The following is a 14908-nucleotide window of genomic DNA, read 5'->3' on the forward strand; positions in this document are numbered from 1 at the left end:
TTTGTTTGTTTTCACCAAAACCAAACAAAAAAGTGCATTAATGTGAATTTTTAACTTGAGCAATTTACTTACTAGTTGTACATTTTAAAGATTTAAGACAGTAATTTTTTGTCAGGGCCAGCAATCAGTCTATTCAGGATCTTGGCTGACAGTAGCAGTTACCTAGGAAGGAGAAAGAGTAGGACCTGGGGGACTGCAGGCCAGTCATCCTCAGAATCCCTGGGAATCTTTGCATGGATGAGGATGGAGAGGGTCCATCCTGGATGGAACCAGGCTCTTCTCAGTGGTGCCAAGCAATAGGACAAGAGGTGATGGACAGAAACTAATGCACAGGAAGTTCCACCTGAACATGAGGAAGAACTTTTTTACTGTGTGGGTGACTAAGCACTGGAATAGATTGCCCAGAGAGATTCTGGAGACTCCTTCCCTGGAGATACTCAAAAGCCATCTGGACACAATCTTGAGTTATATGCTTGGAGGGACACATCATGAGCAGGGAGGTTGGAATAGATAACCTCCAGTGGTCCCTTCCAACGCTATTTATTCTGTGAGTGATTAGAAAAGGTATTTTGTAATTGTACCTAGTTTTCTTCTATACCTTGTGGTTCAGGCATAATTGAGGCAGATACATTATCTTTCTGTTTAATAGCCTTCAATATTTCTTCTAAAAATTTTTACTCTTTTTTCAAAGTTTGCTTTTAACATTGAGTCCTTTGTGTCAGTGCATTTCTGGTGCATGAGAAGATTCTTATGAAATACCTTTTGTTTGGTTTTGAACATACATATTTAGTTAAGATCCACTGAATATATTTTAATTGGAAATGGTGGTGACCGAGTCATTCCTTATTGACTTTCTTCATCCTGTTCATTGTTTTATAGGGATCTCTCATGTTCTCCCCCATTATTTCATTCTCCTTTCAGTAGAGTCCTAATTTATTAATTATTCTCTTGCATAGAGTCTGTTCTGTATCATTGATGATCCTGATTGTTCTTTTGTATGCTTGTCTTGAAATAGGACCATCAGACTTAGCGAATTCAAGATGTAAACATTCTGCTTCATAGAGTAATGTAGTGATAATTCCTGTTTGGTACTCTGTTTCTTGCCTAATAATTTGAACTTTTGGCTGTCATGGTATACTGAGCTGATGGATTTTGCAGATACTGTAATTTTAGAGCTCTACTGAATGTCATTTTATTTCTAAAGTATGCATTAGATTGTTTTTTCACATATACCACACTATATTTACTAGAAATAATTTAGGTGATGTAATCACAAAGTCTTACAAGACACTTAGAGTTTGCTTTATGACAAACTCTCTTTTTACTATGCCAAGTAACACAGCATTGCCAGCAGATTCTGTCACCATGTCACCTTAATCTGATTGTCTGTTGTTAAGAGTTCCCTGTGGAAATCTGCTGGGGAGCTTCTTCCACTAAGAAAGCTGTGTATTTCCTAGCTTTTTGTCTCTTACCTTTTTTGTTATTATTTAGTACATATTAAATACTGTGAGGCATTAACCTTGGGCTCCATAGCAGCTTCATGTCTTTAACCATCTTTGATGGATCTTCTCCAATACCTCTAGTATCAATAGACACAATGTTAATAGATCCTTTTTGTCTGTCTTTGCCTCTTTGAGAGAATTCCAATAACCCTTTGAGGCATAATTTCTGTTTGCAAAGATTATACTTCACAAGTTGTTGTATTTTATTCCCCAGGGTTCTAATTCTGCTTTTTCTTAGTTTCCATAGGTAGTACGTGTCTTAGGTAGATGTGTCTTGATGGTTAAGTCTCTAAATTTTGTGTAGAACCTTAATGATTTATTGCTATATCTCCTACCTCCAGTTCTCTGGTATTGAAATGATTTTAAAGTGAGAAAATGTTGGCATAAAATGCTACTTAAAACTGACAAACTGACCAGTCCTTTTTATCTGTCTTAAGGTGGAGAAACAGAGAAGAATTGAAAGAATAAAGCAAAAACAGTCTCAGCTACAAGAACTCATTCTACAGGTACAGTCAAGGTACTCTTGTCTATAGGGCAAGGTAACTTATATCTGTATTCCACTTGTTTTATCCCATTCTGAGGGATGGGAAACTTATAGGAAGAGTAGAGGTGAATTTCAGGATGAGGTGTATGCAGCTTTATTTGATGCTGTAGTTTAGCTGGGACCATGCTGTTGGCTGTTGCTATTGGGGATGCCATCAACCTTCCATGAGTTATGATGAATTTGTTCGGAGTTTCAAATAAGTTTAAACAGGGTTCATGCTGATAGGAGAAGTATTTCATACCATATCCTCTGAATTTTCCAATTCAGTCCAAGAACTGAACTAGATACAGGTATCTAGAATTTTCTTCTGTGTTAGCATCCACAGATAAAATTATGTGACTGTAGAAGTTGTCTGTCATAATGCTCTGCATTGTGCCTCTCTGGAGACTTGCAGTCACTGGTGTATAAGTGGCTGGACTGCTGTGAGACAGAGGCTGAACTCCTTCCCAGATTTCCCTTACTACGCTTGGAGAAGCAATAGTCTTTCTCAAGTCACTGGGCTTCTGGTCCACAGAAATGGATTCCTGGGTAGCTGTGTTACTTACACAGTAGGAATGAGTATCTCAGGGATGCAGAAAGAAAAGTACAGACAGCTGACTGATTTTTACCAGTCTCTGTGTTGACTTTGGATTTTGGTCTTAATTCTTGTTTATTTAATTTGATTTTGTGACCAGAAAAATATTTTTCTTTGTTCAGTAGCTTACTCTATGATTTATAACTTGAATTTCTATGGTTTTTAATTATTCGATTTACTAGTTTTTAAAATGGGAACATTCCATTGTAAAAAGCAATTTCAGTAAGATGTTAAAGTCACTCTTAAATGGGTAATTCAGAAACCTAAAGGCAGATGTTCAAATTCCAAATACTAACTTTCTAGCATATAATCTATTTCAGTATTAACATTCAGGTGTATGTTTTGGAGTGCAGTAGCTAGTAGGGAAGAATAAATGAAAAGGAAATAGGATGCTATGTGAAAATTTATTTTTCCAGTCATTGTTCTCTCTCCATTCTGCCAGGGATCTGTCCAAGGAACTGTCCTGATGTAGTTAGTAGAATGTGGGGGTTTTTTTCCTCAATAAAGTTTTACTGTGTTGTCTTTTTTAATAGTATGATCTGTGGCTCTTGCATTTTAACATGCAGGAATATGGTAGACACTTTTTCTGCATTTACTTGCTGCAACCATTGCTGGAATCCTCAGGAATTTTCTTAATGTGGTCTTAAAAGCTTCATTCATACTTTGATATTGCTGTTGCTTTTTCTAGCAAATTGCCTTTAAGAACCTCGTCCAGCGAAACCGTCAGGCAGAACAGCAGGCAAACCGACCTCCACCTTCCAATTCCGTCATCCACTTGCCATTTATCATTGTGAACACCAGCAAGAAGACAGTGATTGACTGCAGTATTTCGAATGACAAGTAAGCTAATAAAGTTTTCCATCTGGCTTTCAGTAGAGCTCTGAGGTTATATAAACCTTTGTGTAGATTTGTTAAAGATTAAATGCAAACTTAATTTATTTGTGCCTTTTGTATATTGAGAACATGCGCTTCAGACAGCTGTTTTATATACTCTTCTAATAAATAGACTGATTGATTCGCATTTGATAACTTATTTAAAACTTGCTATCTAGAGATACTAGGCATCTCCCTTGACATTTTATGTCATACTTGACCAAGCAGTGTTTTCCTTTGGCTTTAACACCATGAAATGCAGCCAGCAGAATTGAAAATGGATTTGCTGTTCTCCACTTCTGGTTCAAAAAGCTGTATTTTTCATCAGCTAAATGAAAACTGAATGCAAGCAGTCACAAGCAAATACATAAATCTTGAAAAATTTGATTGCTTAATGTAATGTGTCACTAACACACTTAATACTGTGTGTAAAGCTTTTGAAATGCTGCAATTCCTGAAAACTGAAAGGTAGTTAAAGTTATTGAAGTTAATTGAGACATTTTTTCCTCTCCAGGTTTGAATACCTATTTAATTTTGACAATACTTTTGAAATTCATGATGATATAGAAGTACTAAAACGAATGGGAATGGCTTGTGGGCTAGAATCTGGAAGCTGTTCAGCAGAGGACCTAAAAATTGCAAGGAGTTTGGTTCCTAAAGCTCTGGAACCGTATGTGACAGGTTAGTTACTCCAAAAAGAGTTGATTTTTTTTCCTCCTTAATCTAGGACTGTTAAGAAAAAACATGAAAATACCTTAGAACAGTTAATTTCCACTGGTTTGTGGTGAAGATTTTTGTCAAATTCTCAAATTTATCTGCTTTTTAGTGTACCTTAGGGAGCAAATAACACAGTGACTGATAAAGAATGGACTGTTGCTCTTTGCAAGACATTTTGCATCGAGCCACACAAGTAGATCTTTGCAGTGTGTAATTCTTTTAAGAGAATGGTATTTATGCTTGATTCAGTTGAAAAGGCAAAAGGTAATAAATATAAGCATATGATGAATACTGAAGTGATCTGTCTTGCTCACTTCAAAACAGATGGGTTTTTTAAATGTATTTTGAAAGTTTTTGTTGCTTGCACTAGCCTTTTTTTTAATTACGCTGTTTTGGATATAGTACATAACTATGTTTTGTTGTTTGGACTGCAAGACTCCTTTTCCGGACTTTAAAGGATTAAGCATTTCCACTGAATTAGATGGATGTGTTCAGAAGGATTCCTGAAATGCACATTGTTTGTTTTACAGAAATGGCTCAGGGATCAATCAGCAGTGTATATGTCACATCTTCATCAGGTTCTGCATCAAATGGCACAAGGTTTTCAGCCAGGTGAGATGAATTTTTTGAAATAGTTCTTTAAATCCATGGTCATCAAAGAAATGTGGATATTAATTTCTTCATGAAACAAGTTCTGTTTTGATTAAATGTGCTATGGATATGTATGGTCCTTCCGAGCTTGTCTTCCTGGCTAGCTCTGCTCTTCAGATACCATATAAACGAGTTATTTCTTTGGGTCACACTGCAATAGATATGTGCTCTAAGTTTATTCTGAGACATCACTTCTATGGTGGTTCTTAGTGATGTCATTAATGAAATCCTTTCCTGTATAGTGGAAAGGTGTTAGAGTGGTTATTCTTGAATGCGTTTGTTTGTTTGGGGTTTTTTTCTAGTTTAGAGTTTGTGACAAGAAAACAGATACTTCTCTGAAGATACTGTATTGGAAAGATTATTCCTTGATCAGTAGTGTCTAACTTTAAAAAAGATTTTGATCTTTGAGTTTTAAGCAGCAGTCAGAAGTTAGTACCATAACTAGTATTCACCTTTGTTACTCACTAGTTGCTTATTGCTGCATTAATCAAAAAGATGTCCTTCTATGGTAATGAGCTCCACAGAAAGATGGAGGTGAAGATGCTCCACAGGGTTGTAAAATGAGTCAAATATTCAGCAGTTGGATTCTGCGATCTCTCATGTCTTTTCTAACCTAATTGATTCCATGATCATTGAAACATTTGGCATTCATAACAAATGCTTGAATTAAGTTCTGCCTGTTTTGTGCAAGGGAACTGAACCTTAAGTGAGCATTTTGCCAAGATATCTTTAGATACTGAACAATACCTAAAACCTCTGTTTTTCAGTAAGTGTCCTTCTGTGGTAATGAGCATGGGGTAGTGAAAAAGAGCACCATGTGTTTTTAAGACTTTGAAATTTAAATAGGCCATTGTTAGCCAGAGACCAGTAGAAAACCAGAGGCTGATTGGGGTTCATTATCTTGGTGAGAGTACAAGAACTACTACCACTTCCATTTCCTAGGAGTTTGGAAAAGGGCAGTGACAAATTATGTTTAATTACAGGATATATATGAATATTCATGGAAATAGCTATGAACATTCATGGCAATACAAGTTGTGCTGCCAAGGCAAATAAAGGCTATACATTTACTTAACAAGATCTCTAAAGAAAGTTTGCAGAAGTCTGAAGATGCTGCTGCCAATACCTTCATTGCAGTTTCTTTGCCTTACTAGGATACTCAGGTTATGAAATCCACTTCTGTTTTTATCAAAAAGAGAGGAGAATGGATTTTGTGTTTGTAATTTCAAAGTTTACAAAAACACAAGAATAGTTTTGTTTTGTTTTCTTTGCTTTTGAAACTGCTTTTGCAGATAATTGTGGCAGACCTCTTTTTAATCATCTGACTACAGCTAGATAGATATCTTAGTACCTTGCTGCTGAATAAGTGTGCAGAACAGCAGAAATTCTTGAAAGTATCTTACTGGTTATGTTTTTCCTGTGAGCTTATAGGGTGGGTTTCATTGCAGTTTCATTCTCTGTGGTGATAGACCACTGAATTGGCTCCATCTAGCAACAAATGTGCATGATTGAATATGTGCATTAGCTGGATAAGCATTTAAAAAATTACTAGCAAACATATTTTTGAAATCAGTGTTTAAATGATGAATGTCTTTCAAGGCAGATACTATTTTTGTGATTTAAAAAAAAATACATTTTGTCACCAATATGTGGCCAAGTTTTATAGTTGACTTATATAGAAAGTCAACAATTAAATAGATTGGCAAAGTAGCAAGTAATAATGGAGGCAGGAATTTTATGGCTCTATTAAAATAAAATACTACACAATGAGAAGAAAACAGTTTCAGATTAAAAATACAGCCCGTGACAGTTTGCTATGTAATATCAAGAAGTTAAGGAAAAACTATTACTTCTTCAGTTTTCCAGGGCTTTGAATCAAGATTAGTGATTCTGAAAGACATGATTCATTTGCATGTTTCCAGTGCTACACAAAAATACTAAGGAGCTTAGCTTTGTAGCCTTAACACTAAATGTATTTTAGAAGAAACATGAAAAACATTTTATAAAGTGCTTGTGAAAAGATTTAATCTTTATATTTAACTTAAAGAAAGAAATCTAGTAAGAACCACTTCAAAATTACTTGCAACTGCTTCAGCTTTTTGGAGACAGCTTGGACATCCACTAAAGACAGTTTATAGAGTGGCAGTGGCAGATTCGTTAAAGGAATGGACTAGAGATGGGAGAAATCATGAAGCAATGCCAACTGGCTTTCTTTTCTTTTTTTTTTTTTTAGTGACTTTTCCAATGGTGGAGATGGGATGTTGGCTACAAGTTCCAATGGATCTCAGTACAGTGGTTCAAGAGTGGAAACACCAGTTTCTTATGTTGGGGATGACGATGATGATGACGATGATTTTAATGAAAATGATGATGACGACTGATGCCCTTTCCTTGTAGACTATTTTTTGTTAAAATTCAGCAGGCTTCAGGAATAAATTGTTCTAGGGAGAAGTGTCTCAAATTACTTTGCCCCATCCCCCAAGGAGAATATTGGTAAGCAGTTCTGAGTTTAGAAATTGCACCTCTGATAAGCAAACAAGGATTGTTTTATGTAGGATATTTTTAAATGTGGTGTGGATGTGTGTTTTTGATACCAGTGTGTTAATGCAGAGCCTTTATTTACTCTTGTTTTAGGGGTTTTTGGTTTGTTGGTTGTTTTTTGTTTGGGATTTCTTTTTTACTTGAAGGAAAAAGAGTTTTGCCCCAAATGTTCTTTCAAAGTTTGCTAAAGAAAATGTAGACACATCATTGAGAAATAAAATACTATCCTTCTGTGGAAAATGAATACACTGAATGGCAATTTATTTGGAGTGTATTTTGATTATGCCACTTTTTGAGGGATAGTGAGCAAATGTAGTAGTGTTTTTTGTTAATCATGCAGTGTCCAAAGAACCAAACAAGAAAGATACGTCCTACTTTTTTACATGTTAAATTTCAGGAATGTTGTTGTGAACTTATTTTCCCTTAAATTATATCTAACATTATGATTCCATCAAGTTTATATACTTTTCACTGTATGTTGGAACATATGAATTACAAAGTTTTTGGCAAATGTTTACTGCCAGTTGGTGCAGCTATATAAAATGTCTTGAAGGTTTGGAATGATTTATTGCTTATGGTAAAATTTGCCTGATTTCTTACAGGCAGTCTTTGGAAACTTTTTATTATATAGTTGTTTACATACTTATAAGTCTATCATATAAAGACATGTACTGAAACAAATGTTTGTATTTGTTTCATAAGCATCTTCCTGTAATCTATTATAAAGTTGAAATTAAATATAGAGAATGTTTTAAGTTTTTTAACTCAAAATTTGTCAATCATTTTTAATAGTTCATTTTTATAAAAGGAATTTCAGGGCAGGTGGTAGTCTTTTTAAATTTATTCACAAACAATTAACTGCACAAATACTGTCAGCTGCCTATTCTAAGACAGTAGTCTTTTTATTGAAACACAAATAAACTTTTCTGTAATATTTTATGGAATATAAAGAGACTATAATTGTTTGACTTGTTTAACCTTGGCACTGTTAGTTTTTATTAATAAAACGCGCATGGGCATTTTTAACAAGCTCTGTGGTTTTTCTAATTCTAGGATTATTTTAGAGCATTTCACTTCTCGTCACAAGACCTAGAATTAGCTGTCTTGGGATGCTGCATCTGTGCTACAGAGGGCCCAGAGTTTTTGCTTTGATTTATAATTTGCCATTAGAGCTCTTGATAACTTATGATGCAAAAGACAATAACTTACCTGCTATATTCTCTTCTTTCACACCTCCTTATTCCATCCATGTTGCTCCTCAGCATGACAGGTCAGTCTTGGTACTCCAATCTAGCTTCTGTTTAAAATCCCATGCCTAATGTCCTAACTTTTCATCCCATATTCCTCAGTCCTGGCTTTCTGCCATATATTCCTGTGTCCTCAAAAAAGTTCTCAATCTGCTTTCTGTATACTTTCTCCTTAAACCATTTTGTTAGATCCTCTGCTCTCACCTGCAAGAGCATACTGAGCCAGTTCAGTCACTGCAGGCAACTGTCACAGTCAGGATTTGATACTTCCACAAAGTCCAGGGAGTCCCTGCAAAGTATTAGTAACTGTGCTGACTATGGTAAGGGCTCCTGGATACGCTTAAAGCCTGTCGTCAATGTGACGTGTGCTACATGGTTTTTTTTTCTTGGAGGGATTATGCATAGACAGTTCTCCTGTGGGGATATGGGTGATTAACATAGAGCAGCTCATACGCACTGAAAGTTTTCAAATTGCATCAGACCTTTTAACATGAGTGAACCAAGCAAATTACTTTGTGGGACTGGGGAAAGATCTGGAGGAGAGGAGGCTAATTGAATGTTTTGCTTCTCAGTGAAGAGGCCATTCTCTGCAGTGCTAATGCTAAACACAAGGTTCTTCTTGTGGATGAGAATGTTGATTCAAATTGTCTTTGATGTTGAATGGCAGTTCAGTTTGCAGAGGAACTTCGATTATTCCAGTTTTCCCTTGTGTTCTCCAGTGTATGATCCAAGATTTACCTGCAAAGAGTGAGTAGAAGGGTATTAGGGAAGGAAGATTGAAAGAATCTGACAGTTTTCTTTTGGTTCTTATTGGTGGAATAGTCCTCAGATAAGATAAGGTCACAGTGGGAATGAAAATGTGACAAAACATATTTTTTTAAGATGTTACTTTTTTCTTTCTTTTGCTTGGTGATGAATCTGAAATGGAATTTGATTTAAACATTGGGGCGGTTTTGGAGAAGTTATTTTTTTATTATATTTCTGGTTGAACTTGGTGATGGTAAAGATTTCCTTCTTAATAATTCTATGATTCTGTATAACTTTTGTTTTGGGAGAGCTTTCCAGTAAAGTCAGCGATCAATAACAAGAGAAAGTCTATAGACTTTTAAAATAGTTGTTTGATTTCAAGTGGTCATTTGGTTACAGTGTTCAAGTGAAAGATGGGAGGAGAAAAAGACCAGTGGTGAGGGGCCAGGTTGAGATGAGGAAAGGAAATGTGAAGAAGTTGGTGGAGGGAAGCAGTAAAGAAGGAACAGATTATAGCAGGGTCTTTTGCAGAGGAACATAAAAAGAGAAGAAAGTGTAAGTAGGAAAGAATGAGAAAACAAGAGAAGACTAGTTAAAGACTACAAAAACAGTAGTAGTAGAAACTTATTCTTAAAAAAAAAAAGGAAGGAGCTGGAAAGTGAAAGATAACTTTAAACTGTATGGTTCCAATCTGTGAAAAAAGTGGTTGCCCATGTACAGATGGAAAATGAAGATTAAGAGCAGGAACAGAAAGAACATAACAGGAAATTGTGACAGAAAATTGTTAAGGGTATCTATGGGAGAAAATACTGTAAGAAGATAAAAACTGGAATTCCATTTAAGAAAGATGAAATTATGGTAAAGGTAATGAGAATTGTTATAAGGGCTCAGTTTGGGGTTAAACGTGGCAGGAAAGGAATGTACTTTTAATTCCTTTACTTAGCCAGCACTTTTTTGTGATGAGAAGAAGAGGAAAAGAAGAAGAGTTGCAAAGTGCGTATTTATGCCTCTGAAATGGTTCTGCAGATAAGTCCTGGGAGCAGTGTGCGTCTTTTGCGCTTTCTAAAGTGTTACTGAGCTTTGAAAGACTGTCTGTTTTGACACATATAGCAAGTTAAGGATTTCTTGAACTGCTTCACAAATAATCTGTTTTGCTTTTCCCATAGGAATTTGTCTTAACAAAAGAGAAGCAATTACGACTTCAGAAACATAGGGGTTTTGGGTTTTTTTCTGAACCTCCCTTCAATGAAAGGTGGCAACTGTTGCAGAGAAAGAAAGATAAATGTAGCTGATAAGATACTGGCCTTGATGGAATCCCATTTGTTTATTTGAATGAAAGGATGAATTTTTAATGAAAAGATGTACTGTCACAAATATCCTTATTTCATAATCAGTGAATACATAGGTTGTAAAGTCTTCATATTAATGAGAAGTCTGAAAATTGGATGCTGCTTTGATATAGAAAGCAAAAGTTAAAAAAAACGCCACTAAAACTAGCCAACATGATGTAACACTACTGGAATGTTCACCAGTACAAAGGACAGCATATACAGTTTTTCCCAGATAGATAATTGTTTACTGTAGGGATTTCCTTTCTGCTGTCTGCTTATGAGAAGTGTAGTAGGCCATTTGTCTTTACGACTACATTAACAACTTGTCACCACTTCTCAGCCCTATCTGCTTCCAGAAAGATGAGGCTACTATCACACACACTTTATTGTTGAAGCCTTTATTGTTATTCATTTATCAGGAAAAGCAAAGATGAACCAGCCGTTGAGAGCAGCCTTTTCATGTTGTTATTTTCTAAATTTAGGATTTAAGGTTTTTCCGGGGTATTTCCTGACCTTTGGTTTGTTCTTGAGTTTCCATGGGTTCTGGTGGGTTACCAAAATGCTTAGTGGTCTGGGGCAGCTGCTGTGTGAGGAGAGGCTGAGGGAGAGCAAGTTGTTCAGCCTGGAGAAGAGGCAGCCTCAAGAGACCTAATGGCACCTTTCCAGTGCTGCAGGAAGGTTACTGCAAAGGTGGAGCCAGTGCACAGTGGTGTGTGATGAGAGGATGGAGAGACAACACACACAGGCTAAAATGGGAGAGTTTCCAGCTGAATGTGGGGAACAACTTGGGATGGTCAAGCTGTGGAACAAGCTGCCCAGAGAGGTTGTGATGACTTGATCCTTGGGGTTTTCAAGGCCAGACAGGAGAAAAGCCCTAAGCAACGTAGAGTCTGACACCTCACGGCTGAGCATGCTTTGAGCAGAGATGGAACAGGAGACAACGTGAGGTGCCTTCCAGCTTGAATTACCTTATGGAGCCCATAAAAGAGGGAAAGAAAAGAAAAAACATGTTAGAAAACATCAGTGCTGGGAACAGACTAACAAGTGGGTCATCTGGCTTGCCAGACTTGTCAGAAGCTCAGCTCATCTTCAGAAGCTGTCAAAAGGTACCAAACTGTGATGGAAGAGGGTTAATGAGCAGGTAGAAGCGAAGATTGCCTTCAAGGTGAGGTTTCTAAGAAGCAGACTGATGCTGAGAGCAGAATGAAGAAGGGCAACAAGCAGCAATGCATGGGTGTTTCTGACTTCAAGCATTGGGTTACACTGGAAATTCCTGTCTGGTGTGATGATGGTTCTCACCTAGCACCATCTGCCTCTCACTCAGCTGAGACCTGCTGTCCTCACAGCAGTGAACATCAGCACTTTGTGAAACAGCAGTTGGAGAAAATCATGATGATTATTGATGCACAGCTTAGCTGTGGTAAAGGCAGAATGTTCTGATGTGGAAGGGAATGAAGAAGAGAGGCTGGTGTTAGTTGAAAGTTACACACGTAATACCATTGCAAGTGCTTTTCTTTGTTCTGCCATGACCTTTTTGTTAAATTTTTGGATATTTTCAACCTGTTGTAATCAAAATTTAGGCTGAAAATTTTGATCTTTTGTTATGTTTCTGTGTACACATCATGGTACATTGCTATAAATAGTGCTGTTTCATCAGCCCTACCTGGTCAGAGCATCTGCATTGTAGCATGTTAAAAAGTCAGAAAGGTTGTAGACTTCTGGCAAGATTCCTGTTCTTTATTCATGTTACCTTGAGAGAATTTATTAAAAATAAAGCAGAACATTAATCACACTCTTAAAACAGGCAACTCCAGTAGTTTATGTTGGGCAACTTCTGATGCTGATTTTTAATGAACCTTAGAATAGTTCTTACAGACTAAAATAATGCTAGAGTGCCATTTTTTGAAGTGTGAAAAGGTAGAAAGTGTCAAAGATGTGAGGAAGTCCTGTCCAAATGTGTGTGATCTAGACAGCTGGAGATGAGGCCTGAGCCTTGTATTAGAAAAACTGTTGAAAGGAACAGCTAGAAGATAATTAGAAGCCTGGAGGATTAATTGTTAATGACAAAGTACAGAATAGGTCTTACCAAATGAATATGGGAAAAGATTGCAAATGTTTAGCTGATGAAGGAAACAATGGCTATGCTTCAGCATGTTTAAGCCTTTTAAATTTCATTGCATTCTGATTTTAGATATGTTTTACAATACCTCCAGATTGTATGTTAAGAGGTTATGAACCATTTACTGCTGAACCACTTCTGTGGAATTACCAGTGACTGAACAACTACATCAAGTAAGATTATAGTCTTGATTAACAATTTCTTCAATAACCCAGAAAAAAATTTAAAAATACTCTGAAGCAGTACTGGTTAGAAAAGAAGTAAACAATGAGAAGGAGAGAATAATGTGAGTTGTTTGGCAAGCAGGTCATGTCCAAAAATGTTATGGTTAAACTCCACGTCTTGTGAAGAAAGAATTCAAGGTACACTTACAGGAAGAAAGACTATTCTGGAAATGTAGGATCCTAAAAAGGATCCAGGGCATCAGGGTAGATTATAACTCTCTATGTCTCCTACACTGTTTTAGGAGGAGCTAGCTAATCTGAATTTGGATGTGTAGGTAAAACTAATAATGGATTGGAAAATGGCGTTACATCCAGATACATTCAGTGAGACCAGTAGTGAGCAGCTGCATACTTGCTAGCATCATCATTTCAAAAGTATGTTGGAAAAATCAGGAAAGACTCAAAGCCGTTTACCTAGTTATTTGTTTCCTAAGGTCAAGATCTATTGCTGTGAGACTCAAGGAAGTCTTATTTTGGCTTAACAAAAAGGCAGAAAATGGAGAAATTAGTGGATTTGTGCAAGGTCACGCAAAAAGATACATTTCAACTGGCTTATCAATATCTGAGGGGAAAGTGACAAAAGATTTAAGAACTGGAACTTGAAATCAGAGTAATTAAAATGAGTTACCTAGTTGATGATAGTAATAAACCCCTGGAACATATTTTTATTGGAATGATGACATTCCCACACTGGTAATAGTAGGACTACATGTAAATATACACATTAGTACATGATGTTATCCCAAGTGTTTCTCCAGAATTCAGTTCTTTCTCAGAGGTGTAGCAGGATCCTAGAAAGGGAATTTTTAGCCCAATTTCTGCTCTTAAAATAATGAGAAGTTTGGTGTATCCATTGTTGTCACTAGTAAAAAAAAAAAAAAAAGGAAGAAAAGTGAAAAGTCTTTGTCCCCAGTGAGAAGAATCTTTCAAATCAAAGTGAAGAAAAGGCCACCTGTTCTTTCATGCCACGTATTTATTTTACTTTAAACAAAATAATCTTGTTTGAGTTTGAGCTTTTATGCCTGAAAGAAATGAAGCTTATGAAGGTACCTTAGATGTACAGCAGAAAATATTTTTTGCAAGCATTATTGATGTAGCTGTTACTTTACATCCAATTACTAAAAGTAGCACATGGTTAGACAGCTTTATTTGTTGCTTGACTTTTATTACAGGTAAGAGATTAAAAACAGCTCTGTGAAATGGTGGGAGGAAGTCCCAAGTGCAATAGCATTGACATCATATGAGACCATTAAGCAAAGTCTCAATTATTAATATCTAGTACTTGGCAATTCTGAAAGGTAGAGGAGCCTTTGAACTTGCTGTAGTCTTACAGCCATAGAACAAAGTCCTTCAAGCATCAAGATGCTTGTATTCAGTGTTTTTCTCCACTGTTATTTTAATAACAGACATTAGGACTTTACACTTCAATAATTTACCACGGCCATGAATATTGATAAGAAGGAGGTGTGGAAATTGCATCTCAAAGCAACTGCTGTGTTTCTGTTCTCTTCACACTGATCTTCAAGAGTTTTATTTAACACCCTTAGCAGATCAGTCTGGAAACTAAAATTTATGGATATAAAAATTCATGGTGCCATTGAATTAGTTTCATGGCCTATTTTGCCTTCCCCATGCCTTTTCTCCTGGGTAACCTTGCTATTGCACAGCTGATAGGAAAAAAAGGCAGAGACTGGCACTGAGAGCCACTGTGTTGTCTCCGATAATGCCTTCCTGGCCCCTCCACTGCTCCAGAGACATGGACTAACCACCCATCCACATCTTAGTTGATCAGCATCTAACTAAACTCAGGAATTTGCATTTGCTTGCAATTAATTCTT

The 14908-nt window shown here is 36.5% G+C and overlaps 1 protein-coding gene across 7 annotated transcripts in view; it reads left to right on the forward strand.

Moving 5' to 3' along the window:
* Positions 1–7646, forward strand: part of TFDP1 (transcription factor Dp-1) — a 39739-nt gene extending 32093 nt beyond the window's left edge. For all 7 annotated transcript variants that reach the window (XM_083855729.1, XM_083855731.1, XM_083855728.1 and 4 more), the window contains exons 8-12: positions 1940–2008; positions 3309–3460; positions 4008–4174; positions 4741–4822; positions 7095–7646. In XM_083855729.1, coding sequence (XP_083711855.1) covers positions 1940–2008; positions 3309–3460; positions 4008–4174; positions 4741–4822; positions 7095–7242 — 618 coding nt within the window. In that variant the 3' untranslated portion in view covers positions 7243–7646. The remainder of the gene's footprint in view (positions 1–1939; positions 2009–3308; positions 3461–4007; positions 4175–4740; positions 4823–7094) is intronic.
* Positions 7647–14908: the final 7262 nt, after the last annotated feature.

This window comes from Zosterops lateralis, assembly GCF_965231275.1.
Source record: "Zosterops lateralis genome assembly, chromosome: 2".
Taxonomy (NCBI): domain Eukaryota; kingdom Metazoa; phylum Chordata; class Aves; order Passeriformes; family Zosteropidae; genus Zosterops; species Zosterops lateralis.